The 23286-nt window shown below is 35.7% G+C and overlaps 1 protein-coding gene across 11 annotated transcripts in view; it reads left to right on the top strand.

The window, feature by feature from the left end:
• Positions 1–23286, top strand: part of AHI1 (Abelson helper integration site 1) — a 207419-nt gene that overhangs the window by 94034 nt on the left and 90099 nt on the right. For all 11 annotated transcript variants that reach the window (XM_045058091.1, XM_019831276.3, XM_045058092.1 and 8 more), the window contains one exon: positions 6433–6550. In XM_045058091.1, the coding sequence (XP_044914026.1) occupies positions 6433–6550 (118 nt within the window). The remainder of the gene's footprint in view (positions 1–6432; positions 6551–23286) is intronic.

Raw genomic sequence — 23286 nt, 5'->3', positions numbered from 1 at the left:
TAATTCCCTGGAGCAGCTAAGAACTCAGAAAAACAATTTACTCGTTACTGTTTGCCAGTTTATTATAAAAGGATGAAGGATACAGGTGAACATCCAGATGGAAGAGATGCAGAGGGCAAGGTGTGTGGGGAGGGCCCGGAGCTTCCATGATCTCTCAGGCGCAGCACTCCCAGCACGTCCATGTGATCACCAACCTGGAAGCTATCTGAACCCCATACTCTTGGCATTTTTATGGAGGTTTCTTCAGGTAGGCATGATCAGTTACAATTCCATTTCTAGCCCCTCTCCCTTCCCTGGAAAATGGAGGGGGGGGGGATGGGCTAAAAATTCCAAGCTTCTAATCATGGCTTGATCTTTCTGGAGACCAGCCCTCATCCCAGAGAACACCAAAAGTGACTTCATTAGAACAAAAGACATTTCTGTCTCCCAGGAAATTCCAAGGTATATAGGAGCTCAGTGTCTGGAACCAGAGTCAAAGACCAAGTATTAGAACAAAAGATCCTCCTAGTACTTTTATCACTTAGGAAATTACAGGAGCTCTGTGCCAGGAACTGCAGCCAGAAACCAATATTTTTTTTTCTGTTACTTCACATACCTATTTCTAGGTTTAAATTGAGTATTAAACCATGAAATTGAATGTATTTTTTACTTTTAAGGCTTTCATTCTACCAATTTTTATCATTAAAAGGTTACATTTGAGAAGTCTTGAACACAGTTACCACCTTAGCTTTGGGTAGGTTTTTAAACATGCACTGCTTTCACATTTATATTACTTCATTTGACTTCTGTGCAATTATTATTAGTTTTATAGGAGTTATTTATTAAAGAAAGATGAACAAAAACTGGTTCTTACCCTCAGGAAGATTACAGTCAGTTGGATAGCAATTAACCAAATAATTAAGCACACCAAAGTGTTACCAGTGCTGTGATAATACAGTATGATAATAAGATACGAGACATGGTGGGGAGACAAGGGAGGGAGAGGTAAGTTCTCCTGGGAGAATCTGAAAGGCTTTTCACACATGATATAATACTCGAGCTAAAGCTTGAAAAAGGAGTTGACATCCATCAGGAAAGTGGAGGCAAAAGGAAAGCCCATTCCTGGAAATGGAACGGTATGAGCTAAGTGACAGGGACATGAAACAACTTGGCATGTCTGCAGAGTTATACACAGTTTGTCTTAGCCAACGTAGGAAAAGGAGTGATAAGGTTGAGGAACTAGGTAATTATTAGAATAGAAAGCTTTGTATGCCAGGATGAGAATTATGGACATTATCTAGTGGAACAACTGATGATAGGTTTTAACCAGAAATGTTAGTAAAATTAGCATTTCAGAAAGATTATCTTGTTAGTAGTATAGAAGAAGAATTAGAGATACAGGAGATAGGGAGACAAAGCAGGAGACTATTGCAGTACTTTGCAAGCAGAGAAAAAGGCCTGAACTAGAGCCCTGACTGGAGACAAAGAGTGGGGTCAGATGTCCAAGCATCTAATTGACCTAGTGACCAACTCTGTGGAGTGTGAGATGGTCGTGTAGGATGATGTCCACCCTTGTGGCTGAGGCAACTAAGTGCATAGCAGTAGCTTTCCCTGAGACAGTAAATAATGGAGGGAGTTAGTTTAGCTTTGAACTTAACGTGTTTGGAAGAGTTTTGGATTTCAGAAACGTCGGCATAGAAGGCAGATGAAGTGATGAAAACAAATATTACTGCCTAGGGTGACCTTGTGGTGTGAGGGAAGAAGAGGGCCCAGTGCGTCTAACAGGCAACCCTGATAAGCAGTGGTGGCAGGATAGCCCACAGAAAACAGATTCCAGAAACAGAGAGTGACTGGCAGTGTTAGAGATCTCAGAGGCTTAAGTGAATCTGCTAAATCGGCCCAGTTGAAGTCTTGGGTGACTTTAACTTCAGATTTAGTCTTCTGGTAGAGAAAAGCTTCATTGTGCTTGGTTGAGATTGAATGGTTGAGTTATATGGATAGCAGTTATGTGCTATTTTTCATGGAGTTTGGCTTTCAGTGAAGCTTAAGGAAATTATGGAATCATTGTGAGAATTTTTCATTTTTTGCTATTTGTTTCTAGACTGAAGTAGAAAGATCTATGCTTTTTTTCCTATAGGGAAACAGCCAGTGGAGAATTTGAAAGTAGAATTTGGAAGAGCTTGAAGTATCCCCAAGGGAGAGGCACCAGGGTGGTTCAGTCAGTTAAGCGTCGGACTCTTGATTTCAGCTCAGGTCATGATCTCGAGGTTCTTAAGATCGAGCCCTGTGTTGGGCTCCACGCTGTTAGGGTGGGTTGTGATTCTCTCTCCCTCTCTCTGCTACCACGCACGCACTCTCTCACTCTCTACCAAAATAAATAAACTTTAAAAAAAAAGGTATCCCCAAGGGAACAGATGGAGGGATTAATGTTCAACAGAGGGGCACTAGATGAAAAGAGGTGAAGGTGGATGTAAGAGCTGTATTCTTTGAGAGGTTTGAAAATGAGGGTTTCAGAGACTTGAAGACCAAATTTTCTCTGTGAAGTAAGGAAATACACTGAGAAAGGAGGTAAAGTTTGAAGAAAACCAAAGACATTGAGATAAATTGACTTTGACTAAGACATGTTGGATAAATGGTTTGAACCAGCACTACATCTTAATTTTTAAGCTTTGCATGGAGGAATCATATCAGTTATCTTTGAACTACCAGTCCTTGGTGTATATATATATATATCAGAAGTTCAAAAAATCTTGATTAAATACTGCAAAATAAAACTTCGTTATGACTGATTCAAATTTGAATTCTGGTTTTAGTTCATGTAGCAGTGATGAACTGATTTGGGGGGAGACTTCCTGGCACCTTACCCTACTGTAGAAATTTCTCTTCTGCACAGTGTTTCTTCCTGATCCCTCACTTTACTGTGGTAGCTTATATGGAAAATACCTAGGGACCTAGAGCTCATGTTTGAATTTCTCTTTATGACACCACAGGCTATTCATTTGTTAGGTTTTACTAACCTAGAAATCACAGGAACTTAAGCTGCTTTAGTTTATCATATGAGAATGTTAAGATACCTGACTGACTTCAGTTGCCTCGAGTCTCATTGTGGCTCAGGTTTTCTCTTTCACTTGTTCTTTAATACTGGGATTCTAATATTTATAACAGACATTCAGTTTGCAACAGAACATTTCCTGGGTATTGGGCTTTTTTTTTTTTGCAACCAGAACTGTCTTCAAATGAAAGTATTATCTGCATTGTTGTTCCAGTGTAATGGAAAAAAATAGCCTTTTGGAGGAAGGAGGGGACACATTTGCAAACATAAATGTATAGACCATATTATCATCTTTCAAGTTATAATTTAAAAGCAATTTGAAGTATCTCCACAACTTGAAATTTTAAAAACAATTCTACTTCATGTGTATGTACCATATAATCTAAAATCAGCTAAAATGATGAGGTGTGTAAATACATATGAAAATGAGTGTTATGTATCTCCCAAAGGTTTCATAGTTTAGCTAATCACTAAACAAGAAACTAATTGTTAGCTTGTTCAGTGTTGTGCACTCAATTTGAGGTCAGGGTAATGACTTTTTTAATATGAAAATTAACCTCCTCCTAGAGAATTAGTATTTGCATATTTTGCCCAAAGCTGCTTATGTTCAGAAAGAGTAAGCAAAAGCATTTTTGTGATTAACTTGGCCGAAGTTCAGGTGATATGTTTTCCTTTTTACTATTAAGAATTTCATTAAATTTGTATGTTTTTAGTTCTCCCCAATTTGGAGTATTAAACTGACTTTGGCAGACTGTGGTTTTTGCATGAAGCAAGCAGAAAAGTGTGTTGTGAAAAGAGGGTAGATTTGTGTAGGGTAGACTATCTTAGCCAACCTTTCTGTTGTTGTAAAACTATTAAGCAACTCTTTTCCACAGCATATATTTCAAAAATAGATATTGCTTCACTCTAGTTAATGGTTATTATTATTTTTCTCCCCTTAAGTAAAGTAGTGAATATGTATAGGCTAGCTTTGAAAATACTTGGAGTGTGAATTTCAAGTCACTATAATAATTAACACCTATCCAAAGTCTTGAAATCTGCTGTATGTTGCTACTTACCACCTCATAGGTATTAGATAGTCCCTAAAGAAATGTGTTGAGAAAGAACAGAATTTTTAAAATGCCTAGGAAGAATATGTGAAGTCTCTGTTTGAGCAGAGACATTGAAGTATCCTATTCTAGCTTCCCCAGTGTTCTTTTTGGTTTTAGCACAAGTAAATATTTGAAGAGGAAGACTAAAAAAGCCTGTAGTATGGCGCGCGTGTGTGTGTGTGTGTGTTTGCGCGTGTGCACGCGCACGCGTGTGTGTGTGTGTGTGTGTGTGTGTGTGTGTGTCCCCAGCATACACTTGTTCCTTTGGACCAGATTTCAAAATGCATTGTTTGACATGTAGGAAAAAACTTTATAAGAACACAGAAGTAAAACTGAAAATGATTCTAAAAAGAGAAGTGGATTAAATAGTTAAGTGATAAATATATATCATTGTGTATAATATTTCCATTTAAAAGCATAGCACTATGAAAAATTTACTGTATCATTATACTAAATTACATATTTCTAATTACTCTTACTTCTAGTGATGTTAATAATAATAACTAATATTTCTATAGCACTGTATATTTGTATAGCACTTTATGGCTTCCCTTTGCCAACATACTCTATTTCATATATTTTTTATTTAATATGTTATCCAGTGCTTTATGTTTTGCATACATAAATAGCACTTTATAATACCAATTCATCTTTATTGTTCCTCCAGCACATTCCCAATGAAGCATGCATACTATTTTTATTATCTTCACTTAAAGATGGAAATAAAAATCAAAAATGTGAGATGATTTCATTGACACTTTAGGTATTGTATTGATGTAAATAGTCACCATTAATGTTGCTCAACGTTTAATCATGGCTCCTGATAGAATTTTTAAAGCTGGATAATTTTTTTTAGCACTGATGCGGTATTTGACCCTATTTTGAAAAATATTTTTGTTTTTTATAAAATGACATCATAACAGTTTACAAACTTTAGAGCTATACTATTATATGGTATAATATATAATTTTTTTTACCAAATATGTAAAAGCCCTTTGCTTTAGAAGAAAAGTTTGATACACCATTTACTATCACTATTTGAGAGAAGAGAAGCATTTACAAACATTATATGAATGATGAGTCAGATAAAGGACATGCAGGAACCACAATCTACTGCTATGTAGAACATCAAAAGGGAATTTTTTAATATTAGTACAGTAGTTGTCCTCTAATTATTTTTTGAAAAGAGCAAGGGAAGGCAACTATTTTCATATATTAGTATTTATATGCCATAAACTATCATTTAACAGTTTGGCAATTCACAGATTATATTTTACAATGAATTAGAAATTCAAACTTTAAAATTTTTCAGAATTAGATCACATTTTATCATGATTTCTGAAAATGAAGTTATTTCAAAAAATAATAAAGGTATAATGATTTATTAATAACCAACAAGAGACTAGATCATTGCTGAAATTAATTATAAGTTGCAAGATAAATTTACTAATACACATTTAACACATTTGGTGACCTGTTCTTTATTTTCCTGCATAAGCTATTATTATCATGTACTTGTTACAGGTTTCATTTCCAGAAGACTGTTGTATTCAGACAGTGGGAACTATTCCACTTGGCAGCTTAGGTTACAGCTGTGTTACCTGTGTCACTGTGATGTATGAAAATGTGAATATTAGAGGTGTTTTCTGTACAGTCTCTGAAAAGGAAGTACCTGCTGTTTCACAGAATGTTAAAGAAGTGTGGCTGTGAAACATTCTGACTTTCTTAATTGAAAATTAAGGGGGCAGGTCATTTTTAATTTTTGCATGTCTTTGCATAACTTTTAAGACCACTCTGTTATTGGGGCGCCTGGGGGGCTCAGTCAGTTGAACGTCCGACTTTGGCTCAGGTCATGATCTCACAGTCTGTGAGTTCGAGCCCCGCGTCGGGCTCTGTGCTGACAGCTTGGAGCCTGGAGCCTGCTTCAGATTCTGTGTCTCCCTCTCTCTCTGCCCCTGACCCACTTGCGTTCTGTCTCTGTCTGTCTCAAAAATAAGTAAACATTAAAAAAAATTTTTTTTAATAAATAAATAAAAGACCACTCTGTTATTAATAATGTCAATTCCATGATAAGCAAATTTGTTTTAGTAAGGCAGATTTACTTTATAGTTCTGCTTTCATTTCCACTGTATTCCTTTCTTGATAAAAACTACTCTGTAAACTTTAAAAACTAAGCATATAAATCGTTACCACTTGTTTTGACCTACCATGTGTCCTGGTTTGCATTGTAAGCAAACATTTCTCATCCAGTTTTTGCATCAGTAACCCAGGAAATTACACTTTGGTTCTGATTTGCCTTTCCTATTACAGGTCAACAAAAATCTCTCGTTTACTTCAATGCCAGTCTCCTCACAGCCGTCTAAGGTAAAGCAGTCAGACATGCTGGCCGCTCATCAGATTCTTCAACAGTTTGGTTTCACTCAGACCGGTGAGCCCCTTTTCTTATTTTGAGTACTCTTTTAAATGTTCAGATACTGTTTTTTTAGAAGATGCCATTTATTTCACTTGAGAACTGTAGCTCATAGCATTGTAGTGGTCAGTTCTCATATTTGAGTTATGTTCTGGCATTTTTGTTTTCTTTAAAATCACTGAAGTTATTTCAAAAGCAAATTTGAACCTGGTAAATGTAATAGTAGATAGCTCTCAAGCTCTATTTTGTTGAACAGAAAATAATTTTAAAGTAGCAAAACATGCATTTTAAACATGTGTAATATTAAATCTGATTCAGTTTCCCTTGGATAAAAGAACCATAGTTGATGGATAATCCCATTTTATAATTTCAAGGAAAGCCAAGGTAGAATACATTTGGGAAGAAACAGGATATAGAAATCTACATAAGTCACTGAGTTGAAACGAACTGTACAGTTGCAAATTTTTAGGCGAATGTTTTAAATTTATTTGAATAATATTTTCAAAGGATGTCAACGAAAAAGCATCAAGGTGAGAAATGTGTATTTTGGGTAATTAAAGAGGACTATTTCTGTTTGTTAGGCTGTATGTTTTGACAGTGTATTTTCTATTGAATTCTTTTAGAAAGATGAGACAGCTGGGAATAACAAAATGATTATCTTTGACAAAGAGATTATAATAAACTTGAGCTTGAAAAGATTAACATTATTTACAAATCCAGGGACAATACTACTTTTCTACTTTAAAAGTATTTGGAGGGGTGCCTGGGTGGCTCAGTCGGTTGAGCGTCCGACTTCAGCCAGGTCACGATCTCGCGGTCCGGGAGTTCGAGCCCCGCGTCAGGCTCTGGGCTGATGGCTCGGAGCCTGGGGCCTGTTTCCGATTCTGTGTCTCCCTCTCTCTCTGCCCCTCCCCCGTTCATGCTCTGTCTCTCTCTGTCCCAAAAATAAATAAAAAACGTTGAAAAAAAAAATTTTAAAAATACGTCTGGTAACTGAGTGAAGAATGGGTTAGACAGGAAAAAAGCTGGATACAACTCTTATGAGATCCTTATTTCAAGAAGTATTCATTAGGCTATTACTCTAGGTTCTTAGTTACAAAGGAATAAATCAGCTAATTCTATTAATCCTGTTAAAATTAAAACTATAAATCCCCCCCAAAAATCTCTTCCCGAGTAACTTTTGTAAGAATGAAAATTTTATAATTTTGTCAATTACACTTTAATAAAGCTGGAGGGAACAAAACAAAAATGTAATCTTAACATTTTAGGTTAAACTGAAGGTTATAGCTCATCATGCCTCACCATGTAGAGGACATGTTATACTGCATCTCAAAACTGTCTCCATACTTCTTTAGTATATAATGAAGAAAATCTCTAAAACAGTAAGAGTAACTTGTGTTTATAAAAAAAAATTGTGAAGTGCTTTCATATACATTCTCATTTGATCTTCGATAAAACTTTCTTGGAAGTAGGGTAAACATTAAAATCATAGGGCATGAAATCCTTCTAGAGCATCTAGGACGTTAAAACTTTGCTCAGCCCTTTACAGTGAAAGGGAGAGGCAGAGAGGCTGGCTTGACAGAGTCCATGTAGCTGGTAGTGTCTTAAAACAGTATCTCCTCGCTCCTAGCTCCGTCCCTCTCATACTACCGTACCAAACTGCCTACTCCTAGAGGAAGGCACGAGTGTAGGAGGTGGAGTGGACTGCCTTCTCGATTCTGTCCGTGAGGCTGGCCCTGGAGCCACTCCTTCATTCCTGGTCCATTGACCTCCCACTCTGCCACGTGGTCCCTCTGGCTGCAGGTGTTCTCTTTTGTTACCAGCTTTGGAGGTCTGTAATCTACTGTAGAGTAATAATCTGAACAGTACTAACTCTGTGCTAAAGCTGAGGTGAAATGAAGGTATTTCCTAAGGATTGACAAACTTCTACTTTGCTTTGACCTTTAAATATAATTCTGAGTTTGCTAGTTGTTAGATTTTTTTTAAGGTTTAGTTTCAGTGATACTGTGGTATTTAAGTGTGCAGTCAAATCAACAGGTTCTCTGCAGAGAAATTTTGTTCTGTGATAGTTTGTCTCAATCCCAGATCCCATTCAGCCATCTCAAGAGTACTTATTATGGAAGTAAATTTTAAAATGTGGATTATTTAGTAAAAAATAGAATTAATTACTGTTATGGGCAGCAGAAATTAGCAGGAAGTGCTCATTCTACTGGCAGTGGGATAGGTGGTGTATCATCTTTTCATGTTTATATTTGAAGGGCAGCATGCTTCATTTTTATGTATTTAGTGTATCTTTTTTTAAGTGTATTTATCTTGAGATAGAGAATACGAGCTTGTGGGGGGGAGGGACAGAGAGAGTGGGAGAGAAAGAATCTCAAGAAGCAGGCTCCACACTGTCAGCACAGAGTCTGATGTGGGGCTCAGATTCACAAACCATGAGATCATGACCCAAGGCAAAATCAAGAGTCGGATGCTCAACCTACTGAGCCACCCAGGCACCCCTTATTAGTGTATCTTTTCACAGCATTGCTTTAAGTTAAATTTATTTCATATTCAATAGGTAAGTTGAGTCATACAAAATAGGACATTTTTTAATGTGTTTATTAATATATCTCTTTTCATTGTAGACTTGGAGTTTGATAGGGAAGACCGTGTGACATGGTTTTTAAAAACAATCAATAATAGCTCTGTCTTCTCCATATTTTGGCTGCACTTTCCAATAGCCCATATAAACATATATTAAACTTTACAAACAACCATTTAATCTCAGTTTTTATCATATCCTAAACAGGCAAAGTATCTGATTTAGACATAATCATAAACTGATTCAGATGGCTTCAGTATTGGTTAAGAGATACCAAGTTAACTTTTGTGCATCTACATGTTTAATATTTGAAGAACTGGATTTTTTCCATTGATTTTGCATGCCTTTGGCAAGTAGACACTTATTCCCTTGACCAGCTCTTAAAATTAGGAGCCACTTTCCAGTTAAAATTAATTTTTATTCTTTTCAAGTATTTCTTAAGGTTTTAATTATTTGCAGAAAAATGCAAAACTTATAATACCACTGAAATGGACCCTAGTTTCACCAGAGATTCTGTAATATCATTATATAACCCATCATAGGAGGTAGATTACATCCAAGTTGGAAACGTGACACTTGTATTTCAGAGGAAGGGAAAGAAAACATGTTGGCAAAAATCGGGAGTTACAATGACTCTGAGTAAACACAGCTGATGGTAGAAGGGGGTTTCCATTTTAAGGAAGGTAAAATGAGCTTCAAAGAACTCTCTCATGTTATCAGAATTGGCAGTTTTCTCATAGTATTACTTAATGAACTTTAAAGTGTTAATTGAAAGCATGTTTTATTGAATTCTGATAACAGACTTCCAGAATTCCAAGATTGCGATTTGGATGGTGGGACAGGTGACAGGAATGAATTTGCCATCACAGATAAAGATGTCTGCAGAATTAACTGATTTTCTATAGACACATGTCCTTAAATGTGCTTTATGGTACTAAAAAGAATCAAAAATATTTTTATTATGCAACGTTTTTTTACATTTTTTTACGTTTATTTATTTTTGAAAGAGAGCAAGCACGAGCGGGGTAGGGGTAGAGAGAGGAGAGAGAATTCCAAGCAGGCTCCATGCTGTCAGTGAGGAGCCTGATGTGGGGCTCAACCTAACGAACTGTGAGATCATGACCTGAGCCGAAATTATAGAGTTAATTTTAATTATGCTTAACCGACTGGGCTCTCCAGGCACCCCTATTATGCAGTTTTTAAAAGCAAGAATTTGTTTTCCAAAACAACCAGTTTTCTAAATTCAGTACATGTGGCTTATGGTGCAAAAAGCACTGCACTAGACCTGGGGTCAGAAGGCCAGGGGAGCTGGGCCCGAGCCCTAATTGTGCCACTGCCCGGCTGTTTTCTTGGGTAACTGCCTTTATCTCTCCAGGTGTATTGTCTCTGTTTTCTACTTCATTGTGAGGATCAGAAAAATATTTTTAATACTTTGAAATCCATAAGAAATTGTAAGAATAAACAATATGAGATTTTATAGGAGATTCTTCCGATTTTTTTTTTGTTGTTTGTTTGGAATCATATTGTGGCCAAAGGAATGGAGGAAATCTTATTTCAAGACATGTTTTAATAAAATGTGATAAGTGATGATTATAGAAAAAAAGAACACGTCAGAGAGGCAAATAATGGTTGTAGAATTTTTAGAAGCATGCCAAAAAAGACATTAAGATGAAGTAATTTTAAGAAGAAAGTTTTCAAACGAGCATCTCAAACTTAAATAATCCACTGGAATCCACTTAACTTTGAAACTTTGGTTTTCCCCATAAGTACGAGTCAACACAAAACCCTGGAGGTGTGGGACTATGTTCATATTTGGATTTTTCTGGACACTGAGCAAATGACCTTGATTTCATGAGTATTTTTTCTTTAACAAGTCACTATTTTATATTTCCCTACCACAAAGAATGAGATTTTATTTGTTAGATTTTTTTTGTTGTTGCTTGTAATTGGAATATCTAACACTGATGTTTGATTGTTACATTAAAGAATTAAGGTGCCATTTTAGTAACCAATATCATTATTTTTACTAAGTAATTCTTCAGTGATCCAAGTCAAGCCCTTTGTTTTAAATTTTTTTTTTTTTAACATTTATTTATTTTTGAGACAGAGAGAGACAGAGCATGAACGGGGGAGGGTCAGAGAGAGAGAGGGAGACACAGAATCGGAAACAGGCTCCAGGCTCTGAGCTGTCAGCACAGAGCCCGACGCGGGGCTCAAACTCACGGACCGCGAGATCGTGACCTGAGCTGAAGTCGGCCGCTTAACTGACTGAGCCACCCAGGCGCCCCAAGCCCTTTGTTAAAAGAATAAAACTTATCCTTATTTGTAATAGAAGCCCTTATACTTCCTCAATAATAAATATCATTTGAATTAGTAAAGTGTTGGGGCGCCTGGGTGGCGCAGTCGATTAAGCATCCGACTTCAGCCAGGTCACGATCTCGCAGTCCGTGAGTTCGAGCCCCACGTCAGGCTCTGGGCTGACGGCTCAGAGCCTGGAGCCTGTTTCCGATTCTGTGTCTCCCTCTCTCTCTGCCCCTCCCCCGTTCATGCTCTGTCTCTCTCTGACCCAAAAATAAATAAACGTTGAAAAAAAAAATTCTTTGAATTAGTAAAGTGTTTCCAATTGTGTTGATAACAAAATATAATCTATATATTTATCATTTCCTAATTTAAAAATCATTTTATCAACTCTAGTAAATACTAATATACTTAATGAATGGTTCTTCGTTCACATGGATATTCATTTCGTATTAATGTCCCCATTGAGTTACTAATTTTTTCCTAATACCCTCTGAAGAGAGGATATGAATGCAAACATTTCTCCTCATTTAAATCTGTTGATTTGAATGAGCTTAAATTTGTCCATTAGATGCTAGCCAATTATTTTCTAAGAAGCTATTTTATATGGTATTTATATTGTGTATATGGTTCCAACCTTATAATTTTCAACCTTTTCCCCCATGTGTTAAAAATAAAAAACTTTAAGCTTTCCTTTTATTTTTTTAACTCACATTTGTGTGTGTGTGCGCGCGCGCATGCGCATGCGTTTTGTTTAAGAGCCTATTAAATTTAGTTGTTGAAGTATATTGTAGTACTTACCCAGTGGATTCACTTTAAAGGTGAAATAATTATATTAACATTCACTGAAAAATAAAAAGAAAGCAACTGAAAGCCATTAACTATAAGAAATTAAAATGAGATTCTACTGATTTAATAAATGAGAACTACCTAATTTAATCGTAATGCAGCCAAAACACATGCCAGACCTTTGAATTTGCATTTTATAGATATTCTGATGTTTATCTTTTACAAAATTTTCCAATTGATGTATTAAGAACCTTTTTGTTTTTTTTTATATTTTGAAGATTTATAGAAAATACTTGCGTATAGCATCCTTTTTTAAAAGATCACATGTAAATTTTTTGAGAGCTTAGGCAAAGTTAAACAGCTACTGTAGTATGGATGGCTCTGAAATATGAAATTCAGAAGATACTTAGCCTCAAGCTTGTGTAGCAAGATATATATATACTAACCACTTTGGTCATATATATGACACACATGTAATCATTGCCATGCATGAGCTTTCATTTCCTGAAAAAAGCTTCTGTATTTTATTCTCCTGCCTCATTTTGGATGACAGCATTACCATTTTTCCAGTAGAAACTGTGGACCCATCTTTGAGTCCTTTCCTTTGACGAGTTAGTCTCAGAGCCCTGTCTTGATTCTGAATCTTTCTTAACTCACCAACTGTCCTTCTGATCTTTATGGTCTCTTTCTTGTCCTGTTTGTCCCTTTTCTTTTTGGTGTCAGAGTTTTGTGGATGTCATTACGTCTTCCTAATTCTAAATAAAGTTCTTTTGTCTGAATTGATGTTTTTCTCCTGTGCTCAGTTTTTTCATCTGTTTATGTATCCTATGTTTTTGTTTCATGCCAGTGGTTTTTCCTTTGTATCTGATGATCATTGGTATTTGTCTTTTTTTTTATATGAAGGACTGGGTACAAATATGGTGTCCCTCTTCTGTGGTGTAAATAGCTCTATAATCTTGCTATTTTGTTCACTTTAGCAGAAAGTATTGGGGACTTTGTATATGTGGCTAAGACATATTAACTGGCAGCTTATATTTAGGGTAAGCAAGCAAGATAAATGAGTCCACTTGTCAGGCTGTCACACTCATTGCCAGAATGAGAAGTAGGGCAACAGTATTCACTTGTAGAAGTCTTCACTCTTCCAAGTGGTATGTTCAATAATATTTTTAGGGACAATTCCACTGATTTATTTTTACTTTTTAATCTTTTTTTGTCTATGGTTAATGCTCGGCAGCATCCATTTTATGTGGGATCGATCTGCAGCCTGTTTGGCCTAAATATTTTATATATGAACCTTCAATTATTTCTCCTGGGTTTTGTTTTGCCCCCTACAAAATATGCTTTTTCTGTGTCCACAGGTCCTCAGTTTCACTGTCAGATAATTCTGTATCTACTGCAGCCCACCATAATGTTTTCAGACAGATACTTCTAATCACTTTTCATCTTCTATAAATTTATTGAACTTTCTAACCTATTTTTTTTCAAGCTCACCAGTGACTTTCATGTTGCTCATACAAGTAGTCAATCCTGTTTATGTTACTTGACCTATAAGCAGCACTTGACACATTCGATCTCTTCTCAATATACTGGTTTCTGGGACGCCACATTCTCCTTTAACTTTTATCTCATTAGCCACTACCCTTCATTCTCTTTTTGCTAATTCTTCCTCTTTTCTTCCATGTCTTATCACATGGTTCCACTACAATCTGATCCTCTTTTATTTCCAATATTTATGTTCATTTCCTTGGTGATATCTTGACTAAAAACTTCTATACCAGTGTCTTATCTTCAGCCCAGACCGCTTTTCCAAACTCTAGATCTGCACAGTCCAATACAGTAGCCTGTAGCCTCATGTGGCCATTGAATTCTTAAAATGTAGCTAGGGTGATTTGGGAACTGTTTTTTATTCTATTTTATTTCAATTTCAATTTAGATAGGCACATACAGGGGTGCCTAGGTGGCTCAGTCAGTTGGGTATCCACCTCTTGATTTCGGCTCAGGTCATGATCTCACAGTTTGTGAGTTCAAGCTCAACATTGGGCTTTGTGCTAACAGTGCATGAAGCCTGTTTGGTATTTTGTCTCCCTCTTTCTGTGCCCCTCCCCAGTTTGCTCTCTATATCCCTCTCAAAATAAATAAAAATAAACTTGAAATAAATAAAATAAAATAAAATAAAATAAAATAAAATAAAATAAAATAAAAAGACACATATGGCCAATGGCTGTTACATTGGACAGTTCAGACTTACAAAATCTACTTCTATGTATATCTTCATTATCTGACACCAGACAAATCAGTGTTACGATATAAAAAATAGATTACCACTTTTTAAAATATATATAATTCTTTTAATATTAAGACCTCCTTGAGTATAATGTTGAAAATTTTATGGTGTTTTATCATCAGGATTGTAGAAATGTTATTAATAAGCAGCATTGATATTAATTTGAATAGGGGGTCGACAAGTTTCTTACTCTTCATATTTAAATCAATACATGACATTCTGCTTGCACTTAGCCTAGAAGTCAGACACCTGAATTTAGATCCAGATTTTGTTAGTTATGCTATGACCTGCAGTAAGTTATTTCATCCTAGTGACTTGTCATTTGAAAATAGAGGATGGGAAAGTGTTTACTGCAAGTGAAAGTTTTTAAATACCAACCCATGCTTGACTTAAAATGCACTAGGAGTTATAGATAGTATCTTTATGACTATATTCAGAGCTATTTTAATCAATGAACTTTTTATTTTAAATTTACCTAACTTCCCACTAAATTTTAGAAAGAGAAATCACTATGTTCTTAGAATTAGACTTAGTGAATGTTGTGTGTTAAAATCCATATTCCTCTAGTACACTATATATTTTTTCAAAATACAGTCTCTAGGCATACTGGTTAAAACATTTCCATGACAAAGGTGGTTTTTATCATGTAGTTCTAAAGTAGGAGAGCTGGAAATTTTCATCTTTATCAGAACATAATTTACATCATGATGAAAGTAGTGAATGTTTCTGATTTACTGCTTTGCCTCCAGGGAAAAATGAAACTGTCAGTAATCAATTCACTCAAAAGTGAGGATTATTGAAAGAATTACAACTTTATATGGCTGTACCTGGCAAGGGGAAAAGGCCAGATTATAAAACAGATAAATTATTTTTGGCCAGGGGTAACTTTATTTTTTACATAGCTTAAGAATAAGACTACGTTTAATGTTATTTAACATCAACCATAAGATGCATTTTACTATATTTATAATCTCATACTGAAATTGACAGTTTTTCCATTTCTAAGGCAGTAAGGCATACAAAATGATATAGGGTATATTTTCATGTATGTAGGTTTTAAAGTAGATTTTTTTATAACTTTTTTTCTGATAATAAACTTAAGGCATGGTTTTGAAGGGAAAATGAGTATTCCACAATTTTGACATCTTTCAGTTGCTAGATACTATTTAGTTTTTCAGTATTCTAGTCAATATATCTGTATTTCAAGATGTTGACCACATCTCTGTTAATGAAAAATATTTTTAATTCATGTTGAAAATAAAAAGTCAAATAATACTCCATGTTAATCCAGTTTACTCATTCCTTCCATTGATGTACCTGCACATATTTCACATCCCTTCATTTCAATCTTTATGTTCTGTGATTCTGTGAAAAGTGATGAAATTTAAAAACGAGTAATCATTTTTTATTTATGTATTTTGCTGAGGGTGGGCACTGCTTAGAACCAAGGAAGCAGTTCCCATGTTTACTCCCTTGGTCAAGGGGGGGGGAAATGAAATACCATTTAGAGCATAAAAATAATTTTTGTTTCCTTTGTAAATTCCAGCATCCCAGAGTAACTTTTTAAAAAATTAAGTCTATGACAAGACATAATTCAGTTTTTAAACATTTTAGTTTCTGTCTACCAAAGGCTCTAGAAATTTAGAGGAAGACTCTGGAAATTTGGAGGAAGAGGACTATTAAGTTTTCATTCACTCTTACTCAGTTAGGTTATGCTTTATAAGACTATATTCAGAATAGTCCTAAGGTTTCTCTCAGACTAGCCTAAGTGCATACTTTTGAATTTTGTGGTTTAGTCAGTTTGGTCTGGATAGTGAACATTCTATGATATCATAGAATTTACTGGTAATGTTTTCTGGAAATGAATATCCATCACTTATTGAAAATGTCAACTAACGATGGAAATTAGGTTTAGGAACTGGTCCTTCTGGTAATGATAGAGATGTCTAGATAATGTTGATTTGTATTTTCCAGAATTTTAAATGTGTGTTTTCAGGAAGCTTTTTCCTTGAATGAAAAGTGAATGAAAATGTAAAGAATCACTCTTTGTGTTGTTCTTAGTCAGCAACTTGCCTCCAAGTCTGAGAGCAAGGTTGATGACAAATATGGCAACTTAAGAAATGACTAGATGGAGTGACTGGTCATATTTTAAAAATAATTTAAGAGGCTTTTACATTGTAAACGTTCAGTAAGTAAAAAGTAGAACATTGTCCTAATGTTCTAATTTCAGGCAATTTACTTTTTTTTCTCAACTTTCTCCTCTGAAAAATATTCAACTATAATTTCATAAAGAGTAAAAATTGAGAATGTTTTTTGACTAGTATCCATCTTTTTGAACAGAACCAGAAATACTGTATTTTAGTAGAAATATCCTAACAGAACCTGTTAGTTTAAAAAAATAAAAAAACTTTTATATACTTTATCAAAAATTAATTCATACAGTTCATCAACAATTGTTTTTGGAGAACTTACTGTGTGACAGGGACTGTGCCAAACCCTGGCAGAACTGGGAGATAAAGGACTGCCCTCAAAGTCCTCAGAATAATGGGGTTAGGTTCAACAGCAGATAAGCATAAAACACTAAGGGAATACAGACATGAAACAGTCTGCTCAAACACATTATCCTTGTGAAATGCACTTAGTTTCATGGCTCTGCTTAGAATTGTGTGTCTTCTATTCAATATAAAACAGTATTGTCTATTTAAAACTTCTCCCAACGATAGTTTAGAACTAGGATTTTGAATTTTGATGCTGACCTTTTATAAGGCCAGTGTATCATAAGTCATGTAATAACCTCCATTACTGTACTGTACCCTTCAAATCTGCCTCCTGAGGGTGTTCTGGGAATAAATGAGTGAATATTTATAAAACACTCCAGTTTCTTTTCTTTCCTACGAATATGTGTGAGTGACTGTGTGTGTGTGTGTGTGTGTGTGTGTGTGTGTGTGTTGTGTACACCTGACTTCTTTTTGAAAGGAGTCAAGTCACATCTCACAGCTACTAAGCTCTGTCGAAGCAGTGTAGCAGATGTTTTATTTTGGCCAATTCAGAGTCAACCAAATGTGAAGTGTTTTTATTTGGTGCAGGGATAGGGGTCTCTTGTGTTTCTTTTTTTCCTTATTTCCACTTGTGTAGTAACGTTATGAGGCTTGATACTTAATGCCTTCTCAGTCTTTTAATCTGTATATTTTCGGGGTGCCTGGGTGGCGCAGTCGGTTAAGCGTCCGACTTCAGCCAGGTCACGATCTCGCGGTCCGGGAGTTCGAGCCCCGCGTCAGGCTCTGGGCTGACGGCTCAGAGCCTGGAGCCTGTTTCCGATTCTGTGTCTCCCTCTCTCTCTGCCCCTCCCCCGTTCATGCTCTGTCTCTCTCTGTCCCAAAAATAAAATAAAAAACGTTGAAAAAAAAAATTTTAATCTGTATATTTTCAAGTGATGATTTAACATTAACAACTAATGTTAAAGGCAGTTATAAATGCACAGTATAACAGGCAAATTAATTTCCTTAATATTCATTAAACTTTTATAGGGAAAAAGTTGATATAGCAACATCTTTTTTTTTAATAACATCTCTTTGCCTTGAGTTACGGAAAATGTCTTCTAAATCATCATGCTTGTGTTTGGAATCTTAGCATATTACCTCTCCCTAGTACTTAAATTATTTGTTTTATAGATAGACCTGAGAATATGACTTCTCACCTTCCTACATTCTCGATAGCATAACAGTGTAATAGATGAAAATACTTTTTCCATTAATTCTTTTCTCATTTTAACTTTTTTTTTGGAGTCTTTTGTTCTTAATTCTAAAGGATGTTTAATTCTTTCACATGCAGATACTGGGAATGCAGCATTCATTCATACATTCAGTAAATACCCCATGGGTACTTAACTTTATCCCAGGCACTATTATAGGTGGTATGTGAATGTATAAGTGAACAAAACAGGTAAAAATCCATATCCTTGTTCAGCTTACCTTCCAGTGAGAGAAGGAGACAATAAGCAAATAAATATAGAATAAATAACAAGCAAAGGAGGGAAGGGGGTTAAAGTGAACTGGGAAGTGAGGTTATATTGCTGTTTTAAATAGAGTGGTCGAGAAAAAAAATGTCACAAGGAAGCTGACAGTTGAGCAAAATTTTGAAGAAAGAAAGCCATGTCGTCTGGGAGAATAGCATCCCTAACCAAGATCTCAAATCAGAGATGTGTGTGGTGTGGTTCTTCTTTTGAAGAACAAAGAGACCAGTATGGCTAGAGTAAAGGGAACGAGGGGAAAAGTAGAAGACAGTGAGGCCAGAGAGGTAGCAGGGGGCCATATTGCACAGAATCTTGTGTAAATGAAGTGCAGAACACTGCCTGTTCCCTGGTGCTGGCAATATTCACAAGAGACATCTTTTTTTAGTTTCTTTTAATATTTATTTATTTTTGAGAGAGGGAGTGAGCACAGCTGACGGAGAGAGAGGGACGCGGGACAGAGGATCTGAAGCAGGCTCTCTGTCAGCAGAGAACCTGATGCAGGGCTCCAACTCACAAAGCAAACCATGAGATCATGACCTGAGCTGAAGTAGGACGCTTAACCAACTGAGCCACACAGTCACCCGAGATATATTTTTAAACAGGAGAGGTACATGGAATCTTACAGTTTGATACTCTCTAAATAAGAAAAATGAACAAAATGTACTGGAGTGTATATATGATGTAGTTACAAATCCTCAGAGAAGGCAGTATTTAATTGTTATCAGATGAGAAAACTAATAATCATAAAAGGTGTTAGTGCATGCCAGCTAGGAAAGTCAGTTAAAAGGTGATTTTTAACAATCGAGGTGGGAAAATGGGACTGAAGTAAGAAGATAAAGACGTTTAGGGGCACCTGGGTGGCTCAGTCAGTTAAGCGTCCAACTTCAGCTCAGGTCTGATCTCACTATTCATGAGTTCGAACACCACATCGGGCACTGTGCTGATAGGTCGCAGCCTGGAGCCTGCTTCAGATTTGTGTCTCCCTCTCTCTCTCTCTGACTCTCTCCCACTCACACTCTGTGTGTGTCTCTCTCTCAAGAATAAACATTAAAAAAAATTTTTTTTTAAGAAAATAGAGATGTTTAAGTCATTAAGTGTTAGAGATTTGGAATGTGAGTGGTAAGGAATAGAGAATTTGAGGGTAACTATGGCTTCTAATTTTGGTGAATAAGTAGATGGCAGTCCATTAACAAAAATAGGGAGATACCTAGAAATACTGGGGAAAAAAGGTAATGAATTATATTTCTGACATATTGAGTTTGTGATGCCTGGAAGACATTCAGAGCAAGGTATTAGTAGCTTGCTTATTCATTTGGACCGCATTTATTAAATATCCTGCTATGAGTCAGGCCCTGTCTTAGGAACTAGACTGCATACTTTGAAATATGGGCTTGGAGGGGCACCTGGCTGGCTCAGTCGATGGAGCGAGTGACTCTTGAACTCAGGGTTGTGGGTTCGAGTCCCACATTGGGTGTAGAGATTTCTTAATAAAATCTTAAAAAATTTTTGAAATATGGGCTTGGAGCATAAGTAAAGATTAAGGAGTCAGTGGCCTGTGTGTAGTCTTGATGTCCACAGGAGTTAATGAGATAAGCTGGAAGAGGCTATTAAATGAAAAGAGACCAAGAGACTAAGAGCCATTAGGATGATTCCGAAATAGATAGCTTGGATGTTCACTAACCAGAAGACAGAAAAGGAAAAAAAATGAGGAAAGCAGGCAATTGCATGAAGCTTCTTTTGGTGCTATATGTTTTCTTTTTTTAAAATTCTTCACTGCAATAATAAATTTGAAAGAAAAAAATGCCTCTATTATGATAGTTTACATTTTATCCTTTTTGTTGCTGTACTTTGGTTTTCAAGATTCTGTAGTATGACTGCTAAAATAATATTAGTCGTAGAGACTTACAGATACTAAATTATATTTAAAGGATTTTACACACACAGAATTATAGTATTTTGGCTTTATCTATATAATAAATATGTGACATAATTATATTAGAAATATATCCTTACTATTCTCAGATTGAATATGTAGAAATATGCATGTCACAAAGGGTATGATTTGAACAGACCTTAATCTCCTGTTAAGAGTTTACTGAGGATGTTTGTCAGATACTAAAAATTGTATGCAGTTTTTGGTAGTAAATAACTACTGTAGAATTTTAAGTGATTGTTGGTTAGGACAGTTAAATTATTTGGGCATCAGTTTACAAGTTAGAGATATGCTAACATTATATTCTCAGTGGATCAGTGAATTTAATTTTGTATTCGTAGTTGGGAATAAATAGCACAGATTATTAGAGACTGAAGGATCTTCCCAACAGGTGTGAGGCTTAAACTGAAGCACAGACAGACTATGATGGCAGGGCTGTAACCAAGAGCCGTATTGTCTGGTTGATGCCGTCCACACTGTAGAGTTACTCTCTTTTCCCTGCTTGCTTTGTACTTTTCCAGAAGCATTACCAGTCTCAGTTTACCAGTCTCAAATGTTAGGGACCCCTTACCCTCCTTTCCAGTGTTTTACCTACTCATTCGTGTTTACATACCCTTGATGAGTAGGTCACTACCTATTTCCATAACTAACACAGGAAAAAGCCTACTGATTTGTGGTTTTGTGTATTCACTGTGCTTTACCTCTGTGGTCTGCATAGATATCCAAACTTTGTAGACTCGGGGCCCTCAGCCTTTGACGTTTCTGAGTGTGGGACGGTTTTTTTCTTCTAATGCATGAAAAGTAAATTGTTCAAAGAATGTTCCCTTTCTGTAATCTGAAATATGTATCCAGTAAATAAAGGGCTTCCCATGCCATCCTGAAAAAGTCCAATATAAAAAACAAATGTTAACATTTTACTAGGCTAGATGAGGAAAAGTCATTTTAGGATTTGCATTTATTAAAAATGTATTTTAGATGAATATTTAGAAAAATAGGTAGAATATGGGATGACTGTACCAGTGGAGAATCTGCAGCCTGTTTTGCTGCAAGATGTTTTTAACTCTCATTTTCTGTATATGTGTTTTCAGTCATTCAACAGGCATTTATTAAATATGAACTGTATGACACATAGAACTAAGCAAGTTTTCATAAACATAGCGAGTTTATGTTATGATAGAGGATTGTACAGGCATGCTAAGGGAGGGAAGAGCTGGAGGGAGGTATATGAATCAGAGTGCGGTCTGAAGAAGAATATCACAGACCATTTCCTAGAGAACACAGTGTTTGACCTGAGCTTTAAAGGATGTCTAGGAAATAATTCAGCTTAGAAGGAGGTGTCAGAAATGGAGAAAGCTTAGGTACATTCTGCTTAAAGAGCAGCTGGGGGAATGGCAAGGGTGAATGACAGGGGGGATGGTTAGTGAGCCAGGCAGTAGCTACATCCTGAATAGCTTTGTGTGCCATTTTTAGTTAAGCAGTTGAGTTAAACACTCGAGAAGGGTGATTTTTATCCTAAAGACTATGCTATAGAAGAAGAGGATAACAATTTTTCCTTCGAATAGCCACTCTGGCAGTGTGGGATGTCATTGGAAAGCCCAAGTCAGGGGGGTTGGTTAGGAATCTATTCCAGTTATCCAAATGAGGAGAAACAGTCCAAGTTAAGTAATGGGATAGAGAGGAGGGGGCAGGGTTTATATATATGTACATGGGTATGTATGCCATCTGAACCCACACACATGTATATGTATGTATGGGCATAGTTTTTAATAAAAATATTTTTATGGTATGATAAAGTTAGTTATTTTTTTACCTCAGGTTGTATGAAGCAAGCCATTAAGTTTTCTAAAGCAGAACTCATTATTAGACTATCTGACCCTTCATACAAATATTTAATTATAATGCTTACTTTAGTTCTACATGTATTTGAGGGCTATTGAAAAAATATACAAATATACGTTATTTTAAACATCAAAATAAACATTCTGATACTGTGTGTGTGTATGTATGTGTGTGTGTGTGTGTATATATATATATTTCAAACATACATAGTATGCCAGATGCAATTTGAAGTATTTTTTCCTATAGTTAATTAATTAATTCTCCCATCAACCTATGAGATACATACTGTTTTTCCCTGTACTGAATGAGGAAATGGAGACACAGAGTGGAGAAATAATTTGCCCAAGGTCACATAGCTAATCACTGCCAGAGCTGGTCTTCCGAAACATACAGAGTAGTTCCAGAGTCAGGATTATTATGGATAAATATTATTATTTAAATTGTCCTTTGAAATGTTTTTTCTCTAATTGTAAAGGGGTAAAAACTAATAATAGAGAATTATAGATAACTGATACCTCTGATTTGGGACAGGGATTTGCCATGAAAATTATTTCTCAATAAACAGATTTATTGAGTGAAGCTATCAATGTGTAAACTATAAATACATATTGTAGCTTTTTATTCATTTGTGCATTAATTTTGGAGCTTTTTCTTATTTTTAGGAAGACACTCCATTAAATTCAGAGTTGGGAGAAGTGTTTTCATTGACTGTTTTTAAATAATGCTGAGAAATTTTTTCAGTGAGAACCTAAGCCCTGTTTACTCTGCTTACGTGGAAGATTTAGCAATATTCAAAACCATTGACTATTTGCTTGCCTGCTATATGATCATTAAATGTCTAATAAGGGTCTATAGTCCTTTCCCCAAGTGTATTTTGAAGTTTTTTAATACCACAAAAAAGTTGGAAACAAGATAAAATAAAACCAAATTTGCACCATTTGCATCTTCCCTTCAAAACCTTCATTCAAATATCTGTTAAGAATAAGGATATTCTCTATATAATCATGGTACCATT

This window comes from Felis catus, chromosome B2, assembly GCF_018350175.1.
Source record: "Felis catus isolate Fca126 chromosome B2, F.catus_Fca126_mat1.0, whole genome shotgun sequence".
NCBI lineage: Eukaryota > Metazoa > Chordata > Mammalia > Carnivora > Felidae > Felis > Felis catus.
This window is presented reverse-complemented; position numbering and strand designations above follow the sequence as displayed.